Source organism: Lepidochelys kempii, chromosome 27, assembly GCF_965140265.1.
Source record: "Lepidochelys kempii isolate rLepKem1 chromosome 27, rLepKem1.hap2, whole genome shotgun sequence".
NCBI classification, from domain to species: Eukaryota; Metazoa; Chordata; order Testudines; family Cheloniidae; genus Lepidochelys; species Lepidochelys kempii.
In genome coordinates, this window is record NC_133282.1 from 18,174,262 (window position 1) to 18,198,213 (window position 23,952).

The 23,952-nt window shown below is 65.0% G+C and overlaps 2 protein-coding genes across 9 annotated transcripts in view; both read right to left on the reverse strand.

Moving 5' to 3' along the window:
• LOC140903998 (inactive phospholipase C-like protein 2) overlaps window positions 1-19,603 on the reverse strand; it is a 39,843-nt gene extending 20,240 nt beyond the window's left edge. The window contains exons 1-7 of one of the 2 annotated variants that reach the window (XM_073326092.1): window positions 19,342-19,603; window positions 19,059-19,195; window positions 18,104-18,680; window positions 17,628-17,817; window positions 16,193-16,264; window positions 15,787-15,920; window positions 14,387-14,475 (exon numbers count right to left, since the gene is read on the reverse strand). In XM_073326092.1, coding sequence (XP_073182193.1) covers window positions 14,387-14,475; window positions 15,787-15,920; window positions 16,193-16,264; window positions 17,628-17,817; window positions 18,104-18,680; window positions 19,059-19,195; window positions 19,342-19,588 — 1,446 coding nt within the window. In that variant the 5' untranslated portion in view covers window positions 19,589-19,603. Of the gene's footprint in view, window positions 1-7,027; window positions 7,236-14,386; window positions 14,476-15,786; window positions 15,921-16,192; window positions 16,265-17,627; window positions 17,818-18,103; window positions 18,681-19,058; window positions 19,196-19,341 lie in introns of those variants that run through there. The other variant, XM_073326093.1, reaches the window with a different exon arrangement.
• A 1,988-nt stretch (window positions 19,604-21,591) lies between these two features.
• LOC140904001 (signal transducer and activator of transcription 5B) overlaps window positions 21,592-23,952 on the reverse strand; it is a 45,851-nt gene continuing 43,490 nt past the window's right edge. For all 7 annotated transcript variants that reach the window (XM_073326111.1, XM_073326107.1, XM_073326113.1 and 4 more), the window contains one exon: window positions 21,592-23,948. In XM_073326111.1, coding sequence (XP_073182212.1) covers window positions 23,822-23,948 — 127 coding nt within the window. In that variant the 3' untranslated portion in view covers window positions 21,592-23,821. The remainder of the gene's footprint in view (window positions 23,949-23,952) is intronic.

The window sequence follows — 23,952 nt, forward strand, 5'->3', positions numbered from 1 at the left end:
TGCCCAGGGGACGTGTGTGGGAGATGGGAGCTGGCACAGATCACACTGCGCCCGACACCCACCGGGCTCACTGGCACCTTGCACCCAGCCGTGGGCAGAAACCCAGGCCAGGAGCAGGTTCCAAAGGCGACTGACAGGCAGAGATATCCCTGGGACCGGCCCGCTCCCCCCACTCCGGCAGCCCGGAGTGATCTCGGGGGGACGAGTCAGGTCGGGGAGGTACAGAACGCGGCATCACTATGGTTACTGTGCCTGGGCTGACATCTCTGCTGGTGCCATCCACCGGCCCCCTGGCCAGAGCCAGGCACAGCCATGGGACACCGAGACAAACCCCTGGGAGACCTCCCTGCTCCCATGGGGCGAGTGGCGAGCTGGGGCGGGGGGCTGGCTCCCTCCACAGCTCAGGGAAGGGCCAGGCAGCATTTGGGGGGTTCCCCACTCTCATCCTGGCTCCAGTTTGTGGGGGGCCGGCTGGCAATCAGAGGGTGCTTCCCCTTCTCCCTGGGCAGGCCCCATGCTCCAACCCCCTCCCAGCCGCCCTGCACCCGCTGCTCCTGAGCAGAGCACCCAGAGGAGCCCAGAGCGTGGGCGGGGGGAGAACGGGTCCCATGGAGAGCAGAGACCAGCCCGCCCGTCACAGCATCTCAAGCAGCCTGGAAGGGGCTCTCAGCACAGGGGCGAAGCTCCGAGCCCCCTCCAAGGCAGGGAGCTCTGTGCCCCTCCCGCACCCGCCCGCCCGGGGTGGTGGCTGTGTTCCCAGCAGGATCGGATGCACACATGGGGTCACGGCCCAGCCTCCACCCAGTCCGAGAGGCACCGCCCCGCTCGCCCCACACCCCGCACAGCCCTACCCTGGCCCAGAACAGAAAACAGGAAATCTACCCGGAAAGGAACAGCTGGGCGGGGAGCTGCTTTGATCAAACGGCTGCTGGGGCCTCCATGCCAGATGTGACCCCGCAGGCCTGTCCTCTCCTGCCAGAGAGAACCAGGCCTACAGTCCATGCGACTGGACAGAGACCTGACTGCAGGGGGGTCATGTCAGGCCGACACCCCCCACAATGCCTGGGTGCCCCCCAGTACAGTCAGCAGGGAACCCCTGCTCTAGCTGGGGCACAATCTGTGGGTGGGGTGTGACGAAGTGGGACTTTCTTAATGTTTCCTCTGAATAGTGTGGGGGTGCCTCAGTTTCCCCTAGGCAGTTCTTAAGTATCTAGGTGGTGGGATAAGGGTGTATGATTGTTGCAGAGCCCTAGAGGGCAGGTCTGTGCAGGGGTCTGGACACAGAGAATGGCCGACACCCTGTTTCCTGGCCACTGATGGCCTGGGCCCTTCCCCCTGCAAGGTGAGAGCTAAAGGGTTGGAGAACAAAGGAATCAGGTGACCTCCTGGCCCGGGAAAGGGACAAAGCCCAGAGAAGGAGGGGCTGGAGGGAGTTTCAGTTTGGGGCTGGCTGGGACATGGGGTGAAGGGCAGACGGGGTTGTCTGGCTCACTGCCCCCCAAAATGGACCCAGCTGAGGGGTCCGGTTCTCTGCACCTACAAGCTCTGTTTTAGACCATGTTCCTGTCATCTAATAAACCTCTGTTTTACTGTCTGGCTGAGAGTCACGTCTGACTGCGGAGTTGTGGGGCAGGACCCTCTGGCTTCCCCAGGACCCCGCCTGGGCGGACTCGCTGTGGGAAGCGCACGGAGGGGCAGAGGAGGCTGAATGCTCCGAGGTCAGACCCAGGAAGGGGGAAGCCGGGTGAGCTGTGTGTCCTGCAGACAGGCTGCTCCCAGAGAGGAGACTTCCCCAGAGTCCTGCCTGGCTTCGTGGGGAGCGTTCCAGAGCATCGCCCGGGGACGCCGTGACATGAGGTGATGGGTTTCAGGGTAGCCAGATTAACGCCGGCCTGACTCGGCCTCCCCACGCCAAACCCCCCCCCCCCCCCGGCACATTCAGCGGCCCGCTCCGCCCCAGCACCTCCAAGTGCTTTGCAGACGGCACAGAGACTCGCTTCCCGGTACAGGATGGAGCTAACCGCACGCTGCCTGACTCCGGCCCAGCGCGGCCGCTCCTGCCGGCGGTTTCATGAGCCTTGCTCGAGGAGAGGAAGAGGAAGCCCCACATCAGGGCAGCTGTGAGCGATGCACAGCCCAGCCCCTGGGAAGCTCTGGGAGGCGGTTCAAGGAATCCAGGGCTCCAGCTGAGATGAGAAGGGGCCAGGTCTGGACGCTGCAGCTGTCGATGCTGCAGAGGAAAGAGAATCCCCGGCAGCCAGTAGCAGTATGGGGCGTGTGGCCCCATGCACCACTGGGGCACAGGCCGCCCAGCGTGGCTCTTACCGCGTGCGCCGGGGGCAGTGAATGCAGCACCCCCGATAGGCACCGCAGGAGCACAGGGCGAGTGACACGTCCAGTCACACCTGCCAGGCCACGCACAAGACAGAGACTTTCGCAGGAGGGCAAGGACAGAGCCTCCAGTTCCAGAAGCCGACACCACTCACCCCGGGACCAAGCTCAGCCACTTACACGGGCCAGAACAACCTGGGACGTCCCCTCCAGGCCAGGCCCCTTCCAAAACACCAGCTCCCCACTCTCTCTGGCACTATGCCGGGCTTTCTCCGTGCCTGATGCCGTACCTGCCACGGCTCCATGGCCAGGGACCTCTCGCACATCGGGCCCCAGCCGGGTTCGCTGGTTTAGCCTCCGAGGCCCCGTGAGCCAACTTGGCACCAAGCTCTGTGTAACTTGCATAGGAATCTTGTGGGACATTCCCTTAAGCAGCTGATCTGGCGGCTCCCCCACCTCCCTTCCCCATCCCGTTCACACCCCGTTGGGTTCGGCTGCTGGTAACCGTGAGAGACAGAGGAACTGAAAGCAGCTGAGGTTAAGCCATGGACGGCTCGGGGCAGGTCTGGATCAGCAGCACAGGGCTCAGGCCGTGCTGCTGGGGAGATACACGGGTAGACAAGAGGCTCCTTCATCACTTGAGCCCCGGGCTCACGGCAAGAGGTGCCCCCCCGCCATCCCACGGCGCCATCCCACTTACAAGATCCCAGCCTCGGGGGTAACATTCTAACACTAACAGCCACCGCAGCAGGGCCCCCACGGCTACAGTAACCGAACGCTCTGCCTCCTCCTGGGCCGGACCCCCGCCCCACTGCCCGTCTGCCAACCCTCAGCAGCTGGCCCCAGAACCGCCCCGGGAAGCTCGGCTAATATGGTCCCAGAGGAGGCGAGGCAAGCAGACAGGCGGGGCCCTCACCCACGGGCAGAACTGGGAGCAGAAACCAGGTGTCCAAGCGCCGTCCAGTGCCCTACCCACTGCACCACGCTGCCCTGGCCCACTGGGTGCTGGAGAGACGCCAAGACCCTATGCTGAGTTCAGCTCCAGGGCAGCGGGGGCTGTGGCATGTTACTCAAAAGCTCCAGCCAGGAGCCCCTCATCCTCCCACGGCCACGGGAAGCCCAGGCGGGCAGCGCCCCCCCACTCCAGGCGGCTGGGCTCAGCCGGGGCTTTTCTAGAGGAGCTTGTTCCCTGCCAAGAAAAGACAAAGCGACACACACGCTCCCCAGCAGCACCAGCTGCTGCCCGCAGCGAGGGGCTGGCACATGCCCAGCCTGTGAGATACCCGCCCCCACAGCCCCTGGGGAGGGGCAGTCAGGTCTAGGGGGGTTCCTGCCCCGGGGGCACTCGAGCACTGTAGAGGTTTACTGCTGCCCCGCGAGGCCTGTGCTGGGCGCTGGCCCAAGGCGAACCTGACAGGCCTGGTCCGAGTGCTCGGCCTTTCTTCCAACCAGCTGCCCACCCCTCCCAGAATTGCCCTTCCCACGCTGACAGCCAGCCCCTCCTCCAGAGCAAGCAGCGGCGAGCCATGTCACATAGCGACCGGACTCCTCCTTACCCCATCCCGCCATCCAGAGGAGAGCACACTTGGGATCAGGGCAGAGACAAACCCAGCATGGAACTAACCCATGGAACTCACAGCTGCAGGAGATCGTCAAGGCAAGGGGACTGGGGTGCCCAGTCACTCAGTGGGACTCAGAGAAGGGATTCAATTCAGAGATGTCTACGTGAAGGCCAGAGGGGACAGTTATGATCCTCAGCATGTCCTTCGGGGCACAGACAGCAATTCCTGCCTCTTGTCCGTAAGACCCTCACGTAGATTGAGCCAGCTCCTGCAGCGTGGCTAGCTCCCATGAGACACGGCCAGTCTCTGCACGCCCAGCCGCAGAGACCATCGCTGGCTGCAGACAGGGCCCCACCCCATAGCGATATGCCTCCCATTGCCTCTGTGGCCCAAGGGCCTCTCCAGGGGAGACTCTCGGGCCACCAGTAAGATACTCTGTGGGCATTTCTGCTCTCCAAAGTCTTTGGCTGCAGGCTAACAGAGGTGCGGGCCCCTGGCAGGTTTACCCTGATGTCAACGGTGGAATCTCTGATCTGAGGACGTCAGTGATTCAGCCAGAGGTGAGGGGTCTATTGCAGGAGGGGTGGGCAGCGTTCTGGGGCCTGCGACAGGCAGGAGGTCAGACGAGATGCTCACGGGGGTCCCGTCTGGCCTTAAAGTCCATGAGATGGACCATGGGCCAGCAGAACCCTGCTACGTCTCCCAGACCCAGGGAAATCCGCTCAGCAAGCACCCGGTAGGGTGGAAAATGAGGGCAGAGCTGTGAAGGGTTCTGGCTGCGGTCGTGTTGCGGGCACAGTGTTCGGGGAGCGGCTCCCGGGCCATTTCACGTGCCCGCCTTCCCACCCCCGTCCCCAGGGGCCCCGGGAACACAATGAGGCTGCGCAGAGAACGGGGAACAGTGGGGCTGTAATTGCCCTGCACGCACGTTACGAGGATCGCGAACGCTCCCTTTGCCAAGGCAACGCGGTGCTCGACAAGGAGCCGTGGGCAGGGGCCGGCAGCCCACACGCCCAGTATTAATAACGCAGCGGCAACTTGGTCTCAAAATAGGCCGTGAGAAGAGAGGAGGCGGGCTCTGCACAAAGGCGACCTATTGCACGGCCAGCCATGGTGACGCACACACCACTGGGGGACAGATTTAGAAATCCACGTGTGACTCTCCTCCACCCCCCGGCCCCGGGACCGTCCTCGACGGGGGCACCGTCAGACCCTCCCTCGACCTCCCCGCCAGAGAAGAGCGAGGACCGAGCGGTCAGGCAGGGAGCCACGCAAAAGTTCCTCCTTCCGGCAGGAAGCACCAACCCCCCAAGGAAAAGGGGGCAAAGCCCCCAGAACTCAGAAGCAACGTCCCCTCCCCACGCACAGCCCGGAACTTCACTCTGGACAGAGCCTCCGAACCCAGCCCTGCTGCCTCGGGACGCCAGGCGATGGGGGGCTGCCAGGGGGCCTGTGCATGGCAAGCCGGGGGGCGTCACCGAGACAGGCCCTGTCCCAAGGAGCTTACAACCCCGCAGCCAAACCCGGCAATGGTGCTGTGCACCTGCCCGAACTCTGACCCCAGAGCCTCACAAGCCAGCCCAGGGCCTGAACCCAACGGGGTCAGCCCTTGCCAGGCCTCGCTGCCAACCCAAGCAGGCTCCCGGCTGCCCTGGGCCCTGGCGCTGCCCGTCTCCCCCGGGGCAAACGAGACAAACCTCCAGGGACACCCAGGGCAGGGACCGCTGGGAGGGGCATGCACCGTGCAAGGCCCCCTCCCCCGCTCACAGGCATGTGAGGTCAACCCAGAGCCAATCCGCATTGACACCCCATGGGGCCCAGCGCCTTTTGGACAGACGCCGATGGGGGGGGCCCCTGGGCCCCGCCCCCAGCCTTTCCATGAGCAACTGCGAAGCCCCCCACAGCTCAGCATCACCTAGAGACCAGGCTGCAAGACCCCCCAGCCCCTATCCACTGAACCTGGTACCGGCCCCCCACCAGGGGAAGCCCCTCGTGGGTGGGAACAAGTCAACAGCCCCTCCGAACCAGGCCACCCTACCCCCCACAGCTCTCCCAGGCCCCCTTGCCCCACCTGCCCTCCCCACCAACCAGCTCCCCACTCACTTTCCGCCCCAGTCAGCCCCAGTGGTAGAGCCATTTATGAAGGGGTGGGGGTGGGGGCTGGGGCTGGGGCAGGATCACCCCAGGCTGGTGGGGGGAGGGGGATCAGTTAGCTCAGGGGGGTTCACCCCAGGGAATGGGGGGGGGAATCCCAGAGGGAAACAGGAGCTGGGGCAGGGGTACTCTGGATAGGGGGGTCTCCAGAGGAAGGGGGGGTCCCAGGTACAGGGGGTCCCATCCAGGCAGGGGGGATACAGGATGGGGGGGGCAGGCAGGGTGCGAGATAGTGGACAGGTGAGCAGGGGAGATGTGGGGGGGAGGGGCGTGATGAGGGTCCCGTCGGGGGGCGGGGAAAGGAAGTGTCCCGGCCAGGGGGAGGTGGGTGATGGGGGCCCCAAGGTCCCAGGCAGATGGCGGGTATGTAGGTCCAGGGTCCGGGGGTTGGGAGGGGATGCGGGTCCCGGCGGGACGAGGAGGGATGCGGGGGTGGGGGGTGCGGGTCCCAACCGGGGAGGGGGGCGGGGATGCGGGTCCCAACCGGGGGGCGGGCGGGGAGGGGAGAGGGAGCGGGGATGCGGGTCCCGGCGGGGCGAGGAGAGATGCGGGTCCCCACAGGGGGGTGCGGGGGGCCCGGGAGGGGTGCGGGGGGGGAGGGAGCGGGGATGCGGGTCCCGGCGGGGCGAGGAGGGATGCGGGGGGGCGGGGATGCGGGTCCCCACCAAGAGGTGCGGGGGGCCCGGGAGGGGTGCGGGGGGGGGAGAGGGGATGCGGGTCCCGGGATGCGGGGGGGGGATGCGGGTCCCCACCAAGGGGTGCGGGGGGCCCGGGAGGGGTGCGGGGGGGGGAGAGGGGATGCGGGTCCCGGGATGCGGGGGGGGGATGCGGGTCCCCACCAAGGGGTGCGGGGGGCCCGGGAGGGGTGCGGGGGGGGGAGAGGGGATGCGGGTCCCGGGATGCGGGGGGGGATGCGGGTCCCCACCGGGCGGTGCGGGGGGCCCGGGAGGGGTGCGGGGGGGCCGCGGTCCCGGTCTCACCTTCATGATGCTGGCGCGGGGCGCGGCGGGCACCGGGCTCCGCTCCGCCGAGTTCTCGCGGCTGCTGCCGGAGCCGGAGCCCGAGCCCGAGCCCGGGCTCCCCCCGCCCCGGGGCCCGTCCGCCATCCCCGGCTCGGGGCTCCGCGGCGGGGCCGCTCCCCAGGCTCCGCCGCCCCGAGCGCCCCGCAGCCCCGCGCGGCTCTGCCGGGAGACGGGGCGGGGCGGGGGGCGGGCCCCAGGCGAGCCCGGCCCCGAGCTCCGAGCCTGACCCCCGGCCGCCCTGGGGCGAGGGGTGCGAGCCTGGCCCGCCGCCGGCCTCTGCACCCCAGACCCCCCACCCCATCTACACCCCCTCCTCTGCACCCCCACCCCAGACCCCCCACCCCATCTACACCCCCTTCTCTGCACCCCCCAGACACCCCCACCCCATCTACACCCCCTTCTCTGCACCCCCACCCCAGACACCCCCACCCCATCTACACCCCCCTCCTCTGCACACCCACCCCAGACAGCCCCACCCCATCTACACCCACTTCTCTGCACCCCCACCCCAGACACCCCCACCTCATCTACACCCACTTCTCTGCACCCCCACCCCAGACACCCCCACCCCATCTACACCCCCTTCTCTGCACCCCCACCCCAGACACCCCCACCCCATCTACACCCCCTTCTCTGCACCCCCACCCCAGACACCCCCACCCCATCTACACCCCCCTCCTCTGCACACCCACCCCAGACAGCCCCACCCCATCTACACCCACTTCTCTGCACCCCCACCCCAGACACCCCCACCCCATCTACACCCCCTTCTCTGCACCCCCCAGACACCCCGCAGCCCATTTACACCCCCCTTCTCTGCACCCCCCTCCCCATCTACACCCCCCTCCTCTGCACCCCCATACCCTGACCCACCTCACCCCCACCCACCCTCTGCACCTCCAAACACCCCCATCCAATCTGCCCATCCCACACAGCCTCGCCCTCTGCACCCCCACCCCAAACACCCTCCACCCCAAACACCCCTGCCCTCTGCACCCCAAACTACCCCATCAGTTAACTCCCAACCCATCTACCCACTCCACACACCCACCTCTTTACACCCCAAACACCCCACCCCCACCCCATCTACACATCCCCACTTTCTGCATTCCCCACACCCAGACTCCCCACACACACTACCCAACTACCCACCCCAAACACCCCCACCACATCTGCACCCCCCACCCCCACAGCCCCCACCCCATCTACACCCCCCTCCTCTGCACACCCACCCCAGACAGCCCCACCCCATCTACACCCACTTCTCTGCACCCCCACCCCAGACACCCCCACCCCATCTACACCCCCTTCTCTGCACCCCCACCCCAGACACCCCCACCCCATCTACACCCCCCTCCTCTGCACACCCACCCCAGACAGCCCCACCCCATCTACACCCACTTCTCTGCACCCCCACCCCAGACACCCCCACCCCATCTACACCCCCTTCTCTGCACCCCCACCCCAGACCCCCCACCCCATCTACACCCCCTTCTCTGCACCCCCCAGACACCCCCACCCCATCTACACCCCCCTCCTCTGCACACCCACCCCAGACAGCCCCACCCCATCTACACCCACTTCTCTGCACCCCCACCCCAGACACCCCCACCCCATCTACACCCCCTTCTCTGCACCCCCACCCCAGACACCCCCACCCCATCTACACCCCCTTCTCTGCACCCCCCAGACACCCCGCAGCCCATTTACACCCCCCTTCTCTGCACCCCCCTCCCCATCTACACCCCCCTCCTCTGCACCCCCATACCCTGACCCACCTCACCCCCACCCACCCTCTGCACCTCCAAACACCCCCATCCAATCTGCCCATCCCACACAGCCTCGCCCTCTGCACCCCCACCCCAACCACCCTCCACCCCAAACACCCCTGCCCTCTGCACCCCAAACTACCCCATCAGTTAACTCCCAACCCATCTACCCACTCCACACACCCACCTCTTTACACCCCAAACACCCCCTACCCCCAAACACCCCACCCCCACCCCATCTACACATCCCCACTTTCTGCATTCCCCACACCCAGACTCCCCACACACACTACCCAACTACCCACCCCAAACACCCCCACCACATCTGCACCCCCCACCCCCACAGCCCCCACCCCTCACCAGCACAAACTGCTATCTCCCCGAATCCAGATACCCACGAACACAACCCTATCACCCCCCCCAAAACACCCTCCCTACACACAGCACTCACCCCAGCCCCCCAATCTACCCCCAGCAGGATCCCCCGCTCCTCACCTCATCTGCCCCCTGAGCCTCCCACCTCAGACCCCCACTGGACCTTCCCCCAACTCCCTGCCAGAACCCCCCCACCACACCCCCACAGAGTCAGTCGGGGGGCTTGGGAGCACGTGACTTCCCTCTCTAAATAGGGATCATGGATCCTACTGCCCCTGCCCTACCTAGTTCACAAACCTCGGTGTGGGCCTTGTTTTATACAGATTGTGAGCTCTGTGGGACTGCACCACACCCAGCCCCAGGGGGCCCTGAGCTCAGTCAGCTCTGTGGGGCATCGGCCCGATGGGGGCCCTGAGCGCTTAGGAAGGGCCAGACTGGGTCAGAGGGAGGGTTCATCTAGCCAGTGTCCGGTCCGCCGACCGCAGCCAGTGTCTGGTGCCCCAGAGGGAGAGAACAGAACAGGGAATCGCCCAGGGATCCATCCCCTGTCGCCCATTCCCGGCTCCTGGCAAACAGAGACTAGGGACACCCTCCCTGCCCAGCCTGGCTGAGAGCCATTGATGGACCGATCCTCCATGAGCTTATCTAGTTCTTCTGACTCCCTTGGGCTCTGTGCAGCCCCTGGCACGATGGGGCCCTGATCTCAGCTGGGATCTCCAGGGGCCACCATAAAACAAATAACCCTACTCACTAAGGTTTACAAAACAACCAAGGGTAATTTCAGGCCAGCAGGACGAGGTGTTCCTAGCAGCAGCAGCTAATCACCCCCTGTGAGCTTGGAGCCACCCCAGCCCTGGGTCCACTGCAATCCCCGATTCTCCACTGATTCCACGGCTGCAGACTCCAGGGAGGCCTAATGAGACCGTAAGCTCCTTGCAAACCCCCACTGTGCTTGGCAGCCCCACGACAGGAGCCCCTGGCCAGCTCGGCAGAGCTAACGAGCTGGATTTCGCAGCACGCCGAGGTGCTCCAAGGGGAGGAAATGAATTCATCCACTGGAATAGGCCCTTGTGAGGGACGGACCCCCTGCGGGACATGAGGGGCTCCCTACAGAGCAAACGAGGAGGCCCCAAATTGCAGGCAGGAAAGGTCCCTGACCCTGTGTGTGCAAGGCCCCGGGCAGACAGACGTTCCCATTTGATAGCAGGTGGATAACCCGAATCCAGGCACCCGCAGGTGGCAGCTAGGAAAAGAAAATAAAGCAAGCAGCATGCAGGCTCCAGCTTAGAGAACGCAGGGGTGGGCCCCAGGGACAGCACTGCTGCGGGATGCTCGGCACCGGCGCAGGGCATCGGGACAAGAATGGGATGGGGAACAGCTCAGTGAGGGTCCGGGAAGGCTGCGTTCACGTGCGTGTGCCCATGTGTACGTGTGTATATATATCCCCGTCCCGGGCTCGCCACGGCTGCCCCCACAGCAGGAAACATTAGGAAACACTCCAGCGGAGGCAGGGCCCCGCAGCTCCCTCCTGGGCTCCCGCCGGCTGCACCAAGGACCATGCAGAATTCCTGCAAGCCAAGCCAGGGCTGAAGTCACTCGAGTCGCTCCCACATCAGCCAGCAGGGTCCGTGATACGGTGCAGACAGCGCCTGTCCCTGCAGAATTAAGCTCAACCTGCCCTGGACCAGCGAATGCTTTCGAGGGGGCGAGGCGTACTCTGACCGTGGCAAAGCATCGCTCAGGTACTGCAGGAGGGAGGCTGGGGTGTGCGCTGCCGAGGCCTGCGGCCCCTAACACAGCCCAGGGGGTGTTGCAGAAGGTGGATTTGAACAGAGCCTGCAGGAGGGAACAGGCCGGTTAACTCACTGGCTGATGGCTGGGGTTAGACATGCTGCAGCTGCTCCCCCCCCCCCCCAAGCTTGTTCTCTGTGCACAGCAGGCCCTGACAGGGTGCTGTGACGAGCCTTCCTCCAGCTGCCCCCCAGAATCCAGCCAGGGGGCTTTTCACTTGCAGAGGAGACGCTGGCGTGGCCAGGCATGCCAGCTCTGAGCAGAGCTCCAGGCCCTCCCCTCTCCCTGCCCCAGCCCCCAAAGGACATTTTTTCTCCACTTGCAACCAGAATTTTGCTCCCGCAGCATGGACAGGGCAGGGGGGAAAGGCTGGACAAGGCCTTTTGCCAGCGTATTGTCTATGGCTGATGAGCAATTTCAGTAGCAAGCTGGGGGCTGCTTTTTGCATCTTCCTAAGGCAAGACCTCCTGCCAGGGGCTCGGCTTGCCCCTACCCCAGGCCCAGCTGTCCGCCCAGCAGGCTTCCTGTGCATCACAGCCCACTTGACCTCCAAATAACACCGTCACTAGCTGCTGGGAAGAGCCAGCTCCTGTGCCTGGATCTCTCAGGCAGCCGGACGGTCCCAGGGCCCCCACAACAGATGCCGAATTGGTGAAATATTCACGGGGTGGGCTGCCTCCATAACGAACACAAGGCAAACACCATGGGGAACTCTTTAATCAAGCCAAGAGTCAGCCTTCCAGCTAGAAATCTCTTCATGGGGATTAAAGCCCCAATCACAGCGCAAGGCCCGGGGGTTATGTTCAGAGATAATCCATCTTTATTTTGCTTTTTGAAACATTAAAAGCAACCCCCCCCCCCCGCTCATTGTTTCATAAACCGGAGGGCACGTGCCGCAGTGCAGCTTATGGGCTGCCAGCGATCTCGGCCTCCTGAGCTCCTGCCTCACAGGACCGCATGAGCGAAGGACTTGCTTTTTGCGAGCAGATCTGGAGCTCCGTGAGCCAGGCCGCTGGCACAACGTAGGACACCACAGCTAGGAGCTTCGAGCCAGGGGCCAGGTTAGTAAGCACCAGGTACGACATCCATACCTGCCCTGCAGGCCCGGCTCAGCTCCACAGAGCAGTATGATTTGGTTCCCAGGCCTGCAAACCAAGGGCCTCTCGGTGCTTTGTGGGCCCTAGGATCCATGGATAGTTCCCCCAAGACGATCAGAGATTGCCCCACGTCTTTGCCCTCCCTTCTGCAGCCACCACCTTCCACCCCAGAGGTGGCTGCATTTCAGGGGTGCTACAGAGGCAGAGCCTGGGGCAAAAGGCACAAGCAGAAAGCCTGGTGATAAATTTGTCAGGAACAATCACAGTAACGAAGCCAAGGGAGAGGAGAGATTCCAGCCGAGGGGGCAGCTCCCTCTGCAACCAGCCCTTGCCCTCGCGCTGCCAAGGAGGAGGTGACAGGCGCAAGCTCCTTGGCCAGAGGAAGTAGGGTGCAATGGTCGGAGCACGAGCCAGGGTTCAATTCCTGGCTCTCCCCCAGACGCCCCGGGCTTTTCTGAGCCGCAGCCCCCAAGCTCTGCCGTAGGGAGACCAGCCCAGCCCTGCCTCGCTGCCAGGGGCGCAGACTGCGGGGATGGGGCAGGTGCTGCCCTTTAGCCATCGACCCTCATCTCACCAGCCGCCTCCTCCTCTTCAAACCCCTGCCCCGGACAACCCCCCTTCCCTGCCTGGGGGCACGGGGCCGCCAGCCCTGGGTCTCCCCTTCCCTGCCCGTCTCCAAGCAGCCAGCACCTGCCCCGAGCTACCGACCTGGGAAGCGAACGTGACGCTGGCGCCATCTGGTGGGTAAACCGCTCCCTGGCAGGGCCACACCTGGAGCATCGCCAGCAGGTCAGGCCCCAAACCCGCAGGGAGCTGGCAGGCCTCGCAGGGGGGCAGGGGCAGGCAACTTCTCCACTCTGCCCCGCTGCTCCCCTCAGCATGCTCCGTGATGGGGAGGCCACGTAGGGTGCAGCGCCCCAACCGGGCACCCCTTCCTGCAATAGCACCGTGAAAGGCTATGGGGCAGAGGTCATGGCCCCCGCCCCGCCCCACCCATCCCTCCCAGGCGAGCTCTGCGGGCAGCATCTGCCAGGCCGGGAGCCGCCCCCACCCTGGCCACGGGACCTCCCCAGCCTCCTGCCCCACAGCCCCGGTTCCCTACACAAGGGACCCTCCCTGCCCCCTGCAAGCAGCAGCAGACGCAGAGCCTGAGCGAGGCCAAGCTGGGCCCGTGGCACCGCAGGGCTGGCTGGCCTCACGAGACGACTCTGCTCTGGATGAAGTGCAGCGGGCGCCTCTCCCTCAGGACCCTGGCCATGGGGCCCGGGGGGCTCGCAGCATCCCGCAGCTCCCTGAAGGCCCCGGCCGCCACCAGGTGCAGCCGCACCGGCCCAATGCTGCCCTTGAGGCGGAAGGTTTTGTAGACAGGAAAATCCTCCTGGAGACACTGATCCAGCTGCAGGGAGAGGGAGAGGGGTGGGAGCTCGCCCTGGGCCACAAGCAGGCTGGTTCCGGCTCCGGGAGCCAAGGGTCATCAGACCCTCTACCTCACCCGTGCACCAAAGCTCCTTCTACCCCAAAGGTCGCCAGCCTGGACCAGCTGGGCCCGGCAAGCCTCTGCCCACAGTGGCCGGTCCCAGCTGCAGCAGGGGAAGGTGCCAGGTGCCCTACAGTGCCGGGACAACCGGCCCCGAGCGCTGTCAGCAGCAGGGGCTGTCCCCCATCCCTGTTTGCATCTGGAAGGTCTCGTTACCCCTGGCAACATCCAGGCCCCTTTGGAATCCTGCTCTGCTCCCAGCCTTAGTCAGACCTTGTGGCGAGGAGTTCCACTGGTAGAGCATCTGGCTCTTCTGCTGCACCAAGTGCCCCCCTGTGCCGTGAGGGTGACGGGGCCCCTCTCGGCCCCAGACATTGCTGTGTGCTTCTCTTCACCTGTGCAATCCCACCCCCACCCCCCGGGGAGCGCACAAGGGGCCGAGGCCCTGTCCTTGGGCTCAGCAGCGCAGCTGGGGCGGCTCCCACAGGCCAGGGCTGAGCTGCACCAGAGAGTGCTGCCACCTAGTTGCCAAATCCAGCCACAGACGCGCAGACCTCCCCAGGGGAAAACCCCAGGCCAGGCCGGGGCACCCCTGCTGCTCTGGTGGGGCCAGAGCCCCATGCTGGGAGCAGCCCCAAGCAGGCAGGATCGTTCCCTCCTGCAGGCTGGAGAGGGAAGGTCCATCCCCACCAAAGCCTCCTTCCAGCTCCAGGCCCCTGGACTGGGGCAAGCAGGAGCAGGAAGACCCCCACCTGCCCATGGGACCAGCTGCCTCTACCCCATGCTGCCATTTTCCCAAGGCACTCACCTTATAGCGCTGTGCTTCCGACAGATCACGCACGCCCCGCAGCTCCACGAACACCTGGTAATGGGGGGCACAGGCCCCGGAGGAGGCACCTGGGGGGCAGCATGGACCCACGTTAACCCATCCAGTTGGAAGAGCAGGAGAGACATCCCATGCCGGGAGCTGAGGGACAGGGGTGGAAAACCCCCATGGGGGGGCAGGGACCCAGGCCACCCCAGGCTAGCTGGCCGGCTCTCGGCAGCAGTACCTCGCTGCAGATGGGCGCAGAGCCGCTCCCAGGAGGTGCCATCCTGTCGTCAAGCTGCTCAGGGGCTGCCCTGGCACAGCTGCCCCCCCGTCTCAGTGCCGGGATCTGGATCACCTGGCCACTCCATGACACCAAGGCTAGTGCCAGCCACAGCCCTGGGTGGCTCGGCCCCCTCCTGTCCAGCCGTCTCACCAACCCCTGGAACCAGGCCCAGCACCAGGACACAGCTGGGCCCGGGACCCAGGCTGACCAGGCTGGGGGCACGATGTGACGAAGTGGGCCTGTTCTTAATGTTTCCTCTGAATACTGTGGGGATGCCTCCGTTTCCCCTATGCAGTTCTTAAGTCTCTAGGTGGTGGGATAAGGGGGTGTAATTGTTGAAGAGCAAAGGGCCAGGGTACATAAATGGCCGACACTCTGTCTCCTGGCAACTGATGGCCTGGGCCCTTCCCCCTGCAAGGTGAGAGCTGAAGGGTTGGAGAACAAAGGAACCAGGTGACCTCCTGGCCCGGGAAAGTGACAAAGCCCAGAGGAGGGGGGGCTGGAGAGAATTTCAGTTTGGGGCTGGCTGGAGTCATGGAGTGAAGGGCAGACGGGGTTATCTGGCTCACTGCCCCCCAAAATGGACCCAGCTGAGGAGTCCTGTTCTCTGTACCTACAAGCTCTGTGTTAGACCATGTTCCTGTCGTCTAATAAACCTCTGTTTTACTGGGTGGCTGAGAGTCAGGTCTGACTGCGGAGTTGTGGGGCAGGACCCTCTGGCTTCCCCAGGAGCCCGCCTGGGCGGACTCCGCTGTGGGAAGCGCACGGAGGGGCAAAGGATGCTGAATGCTCCGAGGTCAGACCCAGGAAGGTGGAAGCCGGGTGAGCTGTGTGTCCTGCAGACAGGCTGCTCACAGAGAGGAGACTTCCCCAGAGTCCTGCCTGGCGTCGTAGGGAGCAGTTCCAGAGCATCGCCCGGGGACTCCATGACACACGGCCAGCCAGGCCTGAGCACAGACAGGGTCAGGCAAACCCAGGGGTGCTGAAAGGGGCAGCAGCGCAGAGCATAGCCAGTGGGGCAGATAGGGGCCAGGCTGTCTCAAGCCAGGAGCCCTAGGACACGTACAGGCCCGGCCTTGCCAGCAAGGGGCTGGGTACCAGGAGCGGCACTTACCCAGAAGGCTGCTCTCTGCACAGACGTAATCGACCAGCCGGGCTCCCGGCCACATGGCCACGGCACGGCACAGGCTCCGGTAGAAGCGCTCCTCGGGGACACCTTCCCCACGCACGCTCAGGGTCTGGCTCAGCCTGGGGAGCCAAGGGCAGGGGGTGAGCGTGGGAATCGGGTGACTGCACCTCTGCCAGCAGGGGGCAGTGCCATGGCCTCAAACTCTCCAGCCAGAACGGCCCCACCCCCGCCCTCAAAGCACCAGGGAGGGGAGCCCCCAGCCCCCACCCCACTTCATCCTCCCCCCAAACTGCCCTGCAGAGGCAGCTCCCATCTGGTCCCCAGCGTTCCCCAGGCAGCAGCCGAGCGTGTGGGGAGCCGGCACGGGGTGTGTGGGGGTGACTGTCCCCACCTGCGCACGGGCCCCACGATGGGGCACTGGTTGTGGAATTCAGCCACCTTCAGCACCTCCCCGATGCGGCACCTAACGGATAAAGGGGTAGAGAGAACGTGAGCCACGACCGTAGTTCCCGCAACAGGCCCCATTCCATCGCGGCCTCCCATGGACAGCAGCGGGCACATGGCATGGGGCGCACTGGGGTGGGGGGTGTGATGTTATTGACCTAATCTGGGACCGTATAGATCATTGTTGCAACCAAGGTCCTGCCGTGGCACCAAATCTTGTATAAAGGGAGTCAAATGAGGTGTCTCAGACACAGTTATGGTTTCCTGGTTAGGGTTGTGCTGTCTATATGTGGGTATCATTTTTGTAGTTGAAGTTATGAATATTGGCTCTACACTGTCAGACAAGTTGGTGTCCGCTCTGCCTAGCCTGCCTGATGGCCCATTAAGGACCATCAGCTACACAACTGACCCATTGAGAGAAGAAAAGGAGGACTTGTGGCACCTTAGAGACTAACCAGTTTATTTGAGCATAAGGCAGACACGCCTGGGGACTCAGCGAAATATGCAGGGACTTGCCCATGTGACTCCAAACTCCATTTTGCTGTAATTTTCCACAGTAAGAACAAAGAGGGGTTCTTACACCTTGAGGAGACTATAAAAGGCTGATGCCTCATCTCCATCCTGTCTTCAGTCCTGCTTCTTACCTCTGGAGGGACTTTGCTACACTGAAGTTTTGAACCAAGGACTGAAAGACCCAGCTGGGGATGTTCTCCAGAGACTTGATTTGAACCTGCCGTTTATTCTAGTGCTTCTACAAGCCTGAACCAAGAACTTTGCCATCACTGTGTGTCATTGATTCCATTTGACCCATTCTAGCTCTCATCTGTATTTCTTTCCTTTTAGGAATAACCCTTTAGATTTTAGATTCTAAAGGATTGGCAACAGCGTGATTTGTGGGCAAGATCTGATTTGTACATTGACCTGGGTCTGGGGCTTGGGCCTTTGGGATCAAGAAAACCATTTTTCTTTTACTGGGGTACTGGTTTTTATAACCATTTGTCCCCATAACAAGTGGCACTGGTGGAGATACTGGGAAACTGGAGTGTCTAAGGAATTGCTTGTGTGACTTGTGGTTAGCCAGTGGGGTGAGATCGAAATCCTCTCTGGCTCGCTGGTTTGGTTTGCCTTAGAGGTGGAAAAACCCCAGCCTTGGGCGGTGACTGCCCTGCTTGAAGCAGTTCGTCCTGAATTGGCACTCTCACTTGGGTCCCGCCAGAACCAGCCTCGTTACAGGGGGCAGATGCTGAGAGGTGGGGGGCACACTGGGGTAGTGGGAGGCACAGGGCGTACAGGACTGGTGGGGCAGGGGGTGTATGGGGCTGGCAGGGCATAGGGGACTGGTGGGGGCGCAGGGCATATGGGGGTGGCAGGAAAGGGGGCACCTGGACAATCCATCCTGGGCCGTCAGCACCAGCTCATACTCCTGGCCCTGCTCAACGTCTGCCAGCAGCACGGTCTCGGGGGGCCCCTCAGCGCCCGGCCCCGCCGGCAGGAACTCGCAGAAAGCCCAGCCTGGGCAGAGCAGGTAGCGGGGGTCGGGCTGCTCCGGCCACAGGTTCACCCCGAGCAGAGCTGTTGGGGGGACACTGTGGGTCAGCAGGGAGAGTACACAGCCCCAGCCCTCCGGCTACCCAGCCCCCGCAGACAGACCCACAGCGGCCCCCTTGTGCAGCATGGAGACACCCTCTCGGCCTGCAGGAGAATGACCGGAACAGCCAGCACTGGCCCCCCATTGCTACGCGGGGCTGGGGCTCACCATGCCCCCCCCCATTGCGCAGACACTGGGCTCTGCTTACGGGGCTCCTGCCTGCACAGGGCGCTGACCTGACCCCGCCTGGCTCGGCCGATGCCCCTTTACCTCCTGCTGCGCCGTAGAAGGGGCAGTAGAAGGGGAGGCCCCGGCACTCCGACTCCCGCAGGGCCTCCCCGTAGAGCTGCTCGCCGCTGGCCTCTGCCACCACCACCACCACCTGGAGCCGCGGCCACAGGCGCTGGGCGACGCCGTCCCAGCCCCTGGTACACTCTGCCCTCAGCTCCGCCGCCCGCGCCGCGTCGGGAGCCAGCAGCCCCTCCAGCCGGCGCCGGGTCCCCTCAGGCAGCTCCAGCCGGGGACTCAGCTTCCCCAAGGCCAGGTCCTGCGCCAGGCCCTCCCAGCTGGCGTGCAGCACGCCCAGGGCATCGTACAGCTCCGAGGCCAGCCCGGCCTCCAGCGCCCGCAGCGCCCGCTCCCGCAGGGCAAACACCAGCTGCACATACAGGGCCGCGGCTCGCGAGGGCACGGTGCCCGCCTCCTCCGGAGTGCAGTACAGGGTGGGCAGCGGCCAGGCTGCGGCAGGCAGGGAGCAGCCCCGGGCCCAGGAGAAGCGGGCCGTGCCCCGCGGGCTCAGGGCCTCCGGGAAGACTCTGCTGAGGACGTCCAGGTACAAGACGGGCCCCTGGGCGGGGAGAGGGGGAGAGAGAGATGGAGACAGAGCCAGGGCAGCCAGATACCAGCCATTGTATCTCCCCCCGCCCCCTCCCGGGTACCAGCCTGCAACACCCCATCCCCTCCCCCCCTTCCCCGGGTACCAGCCTGTGAAATCCAGCCCCCCAGGGGAAAAGCCCAGCCTAGGACACCTCCCTCCCCTGTAGCTTTCTCCCACTCAGCTCTCACTCCCCCCAGCCCCTCGGCTCCCTCTGGCTCAGCTCCAGTTTGGGGCAGCAGGGCCGTGTGGCACATGGGTGGGGGGGCTGAGACACATCCCCCCTCCCGGGCACCCTGAAAAGGGGGGAGCCCTGGTCCGCAGGACCCTGCCCCAGCTGCCCCCACGTACCTGCAGGGGGGAGTCCGCGGTGCAGCAGCTCCGAAGCAGAGCCCAGGGCCCCGTCGGCAGTGCCGGGGGGGCAGGCGCCTCGCCCCCCTGGGAGCCGCGCCGGGCCAGGGGGCGACGCTCCCAGAACACGCCCGGGTCTGCGGGGAGAACACACCGGGGTCAGGCTGAGCCCCCCACGCCCTGCTGGGAGGGGGCGGGCCCCGCCCCCCCGGCCGGGTGCCCACAAGGGGCTGGGGGCCCAGGGACGGGCACCCTCGCCCAGCGCCAGGCCCTGCCCCGGTACCTGGCTCCACGGCCCTGGCTCGCCCCAGCAGGAGGCGCTCCTGGCTCCGCCGCGCGGCCGCCGACGCCTGCTCCAGATGCCAGCGCTGGCAGCCCACGGCCCGGCCCAGCACCCGCAGTGCCAGCCAGTGCCGGAGAACGAGCCCCCAGGGCCCCCGCCGGCCCCCCCCGGATCCTGCGCCCCCCGGGCGGCAGCGCCAGGCCCAGAGCAGCAGGGCCAGGGCCACGGCCAGCCCGGCGAGCAGCATCGCGGCGCTGTGGGGAGAGGGGGGATCGTCAGCACAGAGAGACACACGGACCCCCCCAGCCCCCTGGGCCCCCCAACACCTCAATGGCCCCAGGGCCCCCCATCCGGGCCCCCCAATACCTCAATAGCCCCACCTGGGCCCCCAACAACCCCACCTGGCTCCCCAAAACCTCAATGGCCCCAGGGCTCCCCACAACCCCACCTGGCCCCCCACCCGGGCCCCCCACTACCTCAATAGCCCCACCTGGGCCCCCAACAACCCCACCTGGCCCCCCGTGCCCCTCACAACCCCACCTGGCTCCCCAAAACCTCAATGGCCCCAGGGCTCCCCACAACCCCACCTGGCCCCCCACCCGGGCCCCCCACTACCTCAATAGCCCCACCTGGCCCCCCAACAACCCCACCTGGCCCCCCAACAGCCCCACCTGGCCCCCCATGCCCCTCACAACCCCGCCTGGCCCCCCACCCGGGCCCCCCAACAGCCCCACCTGGCCCCCCAACGGCCCCTCACAACTCCACCCGGGCCCCCCAACACCTCAATAGCCCCCCCGGCCCCCCCAATATCTCGGGCCCCCCAGTGCCCCCGGCCGGTCCCGCAGCCCCCCTGCCCCGCCGGGAGCCGCGTCTCCTACCGGCCCCCCCGTGTCCCCCCCCCGGACACTCCGCCTCCCGCTGAAGTGACGGAGAATTAAAGGGACGGGAGCGGCCCCAGCTCTTAAAGGGCCAGATGCCCATTGACCCCCCCCCGGGAATGGGGGGTCCCGCCAGGGCAGGGGGCACCCAGGGCTGGGCGGGCCAGGAGTGGGGCGGCACCGGCAGAGCTGGGGGGGGGGAACAGGGCTGTAGGTCGGGAGTGGGGGGGGCACCGGCAGAGCTGGGGGAGGGGGGCCCGGGCCGGGGGTCGGGAGTGGGGGGGCACCGGCAGAGCTGGGGGGGGCCAGGCCGGGGGTGGGGGGGGCACCGGCAGAGCTGGGGGAGGGGGGGCCTGGGCCGGGAGTGGGGGGGGGCACCGGCAGAGCTGGGGGAGGGGGGGCCCAGGCAGGGGTCAGGAGTGGGGGGGCACCGGCAGAGCTGGGGGGGGGGGCACCGAATGCGCTAAGAGCAGCATGCTGGGCCAAGGGCTCCAGGCACCCCCGGGAGCCGGGCTCGGCTAGAGGCAGGAGACGCCACCAAACCTTCCCCCTGGAACTGGCCTTTCTGCCCCAGTGAGCGACTCGCCGCCCCCCTGGCCCCGACGTCCCAAACAGCGAATCCGAGACCCCCAGCAGAGCTTTCACCTCCAAATGGGAGCAGAGCCGGGGCCCCCAGGAGCCCGCCAGGGAGTCAGCAGTTGCTCTCTATTTTAAGGGGCAGGGGGCCAGACACCATGGTGACGGGCAGGAGGCTACAGCTCTGGGCAGAAACCCAACCCCAGCTGCCAGCCGGCAGGTCAATGAGCCCCTCAGCTCTGCTCCTCCCCTGCCTCCATGACACCCCCAGCGTGGAAAAAGCAGCGACAATCCCCGGCTCCAAGGCCCCTTGCCCAGGCAGCAGCTGCCGTCCCCAGCCCAGCAATCCAGGCATTGCCTGCCTGGCCCAGCCCCGGGCTCCCAGCCCCCAGCTCCTGGCGCCAACTGGAGGCCAAGCCCAGCCCGTTCAGTGGAAGGTACACTGCCCCTCCAAGGAGTTTCTTCCTGCCCCTGCCAGCGGGAGGAGGGCTGGCATCCCTGCCCCCCCAGCAGAGCCACGCCGTGCGTTCACGCTCGCCCACTAAAGATCCAGCTCTCTTCCTAGAGCCTGCTCTTGTGGCAGGGAGTCCCGCAGGCCGTTATGCACTGGGTTTGGAGGCTAAGGAACGGCCCAGCAGGAGGTCCCGTCCCCGCTGGGTGGCGTGTGGCCCACAGGACCTGTGGGGGCCAGATGCTGTGGGTCGCAGGGGCCAGGTGCCTGGGGCCTATGGGGGCAGCGCTCAGGGCAGATGAGGCCGGTATTGTGAACACAAAAACACAATTTTGCAGCCCCCGGCAGAGTCGACAATACTTTATTAGTGCCCTGCGCGAGGCAGGAGCAGCCTGCAACACGAAGAGGAGGCAGCTGAAAAAATTCAGTTTCCACATACAAGGTTTTCTGGGGAGGGTTGGGTTTGTTTTGTTTTTAAAGAAAATTATCAAAAAGTTTCACCGGGGCTGGTTTTAAAATCATGTATTTTTTTCCTTTCTACAAGAGTTGTGATCTTTAACCTGGGGGTGTCCCACCTCGCATCAGAGCGTTTCCTGCTTCTCTTTGAAATTTGCTTGTAATTCCAAAAGGCGAGAACTCACCCCCACCTGGCCGGGGCTTGGGCAAGAGAATTTTTCTTTAAAAAGAAAAGACTGGAATTGTTTGTTTTCAGGATGATATTAGCTCTATCTGCTGGAGCCAGCCCAGCGCTCCAGGAGCCCGGGGCAGCCCCAGCCCTTGCCCTGCGGGCGTGCAGCCTGGCAAAGCAGGGGGTTGTGGAGTTACGCACATGAAAGGCCACGTGCAGGATTTGCAGCAATGCCGAGCTAAGCACACACTCACGCCAGCTGCCCCCGCTGCCTGCAGCACTGAACAGGTAAGGGACAGACCATTCGGACCACGCGCCCCAGCCTCCTCCCCACGTGCCCTGCCTACGTCCAGGCCTCGGGGATTTCAGGGACTAGTGCAATGCCCAGGGGCAGACACGCTTTGCACCAGGGCAGCTGGTCCTAGGTTCAAACCAGGACAGACAGCACTGGTGCAAATGGGGTCTGTGCGGGGAGCACCTGGCCCTAGCGCTGCTTTGCCAGAGGCTCACGCGGCCACAGCCCAGGACGCACGGGGGAGCGTCCTTTGCAAAGCCTGCCAGGTGACGAGCACGGTGCCTCTGGGTCTGGGCTCACGGGGCACTGGGCAAGACGTGGCTCAGGGCTGACCCAGCGGCACGGCTCCCCTCACGCAGCTCAGGGCACTCAGCACACAGGAAAGCAGCAGAGGGACGAGAGGGCCTGGCTGGGGCCCCTGCACGCCCATCGCCAGGTTCAGCGCCTGGGGCCAGTCGATGGTCTGGGGGCTGCTGCAAGTCCTCTAGAAAGCGGGGGGAGGAATGTCACAACTCCCCTGTCCTCCTCCACGGAGTCTGACCACTGAACCCAGCTGGCAAATGCAGCATTTCCCTCACAGCAGCTCCTCCCCCGCACGTCTGCACAGGGCGCAGCTCAGCCCTGGGCTCAAACACCTGCTGCCCGGCCCACCGACAGCCCCAGCCCTAGGGGCTCTGTCTGACCCCTCCCCAGGACGTCAGCTAGCTGCTGAGCCCAGAGCTGATGCTCCCACAGAGACACGTGGAATCCAGAGCTTTGTGTTAAAAAAATATTCTGTGCTTTATTTACTCAGCCGTAGAAAAATAATGTCGAAGGGGAGGGAGGGCACCCGGGGCGGGACCGGCAGCCTCTCACCCCAGCCTGAGCCGCGCCGCACCCAGACCCCAGCCGGGAGCCCCGTTCCTCCTGCACACAGAGCAGTCGTGTCCATCTGGAACCCCCTCCTTCCTCTCAGGGTTTATTAAACACCCCCCACCGGTAGGCGTAGGGGAAGGGCAGCGTCCCACTGGCTGAGCGGACACGGGCCAGGCAGGAACTGGGAGGAGAAACGGGCCCTGGAGGGGTGCCTTCCCAGCAAGCCACTCCCAAGGCGCAGATGCTGCTGCCTAGGCTGAGAAGAAAGAGTCTTTGCCCCCAGGTGTCTGTGCACACAAACAGGACCCAACGCACACGCACACGCCCCCCGGGACGGGGGAGCTGGTAACAAAAGGAAGGAATTTGAACACAGAACTCCTAGGTGCAACAATTACTGCAAACAAACTCCCAGGCCCGCCCCCCACGCTGAGAGGCCCCTGGGCACAGGGGCAGGGATCCGAGTCCAGTGGGTGCTGAAACACATGGGGCTCCGGGGATCTGCTGCACGGGGAGGAACAGCGCTGCAGAAGCAAGAAGCTGAAGGCAGGCCTCAAAGGAACAGACAGGGAAACCCTATGACAAGCCCACTGCCTTTAGTACACGGGGATAAACACCGAAGAGCCAAGCGCAGCCATGGACACTGCAGCTGGTGCAGAGCAAAGCCCCCGGACGAGCACCCCCCACACAGGGGCCCACGCACAGAGACACCAACACAGGGCTGCTCTCCACGGGGCACGCGCCCCGGATCGTCTCCCAGGGACACGGCTGCCGGGCCGGGGCCGTACCACGGCACAGGGTCACGACTGGCTGTGGGGGATCCACTGAGTGTCCATGGGCCGCCGGAGAAGCTCTTCCACGTGTCGCGCGACGTCCATTGTATCGTCCAGGTCGAACTCGCCCTCGGGATCCAGGACGGAGTCAGGGCTGA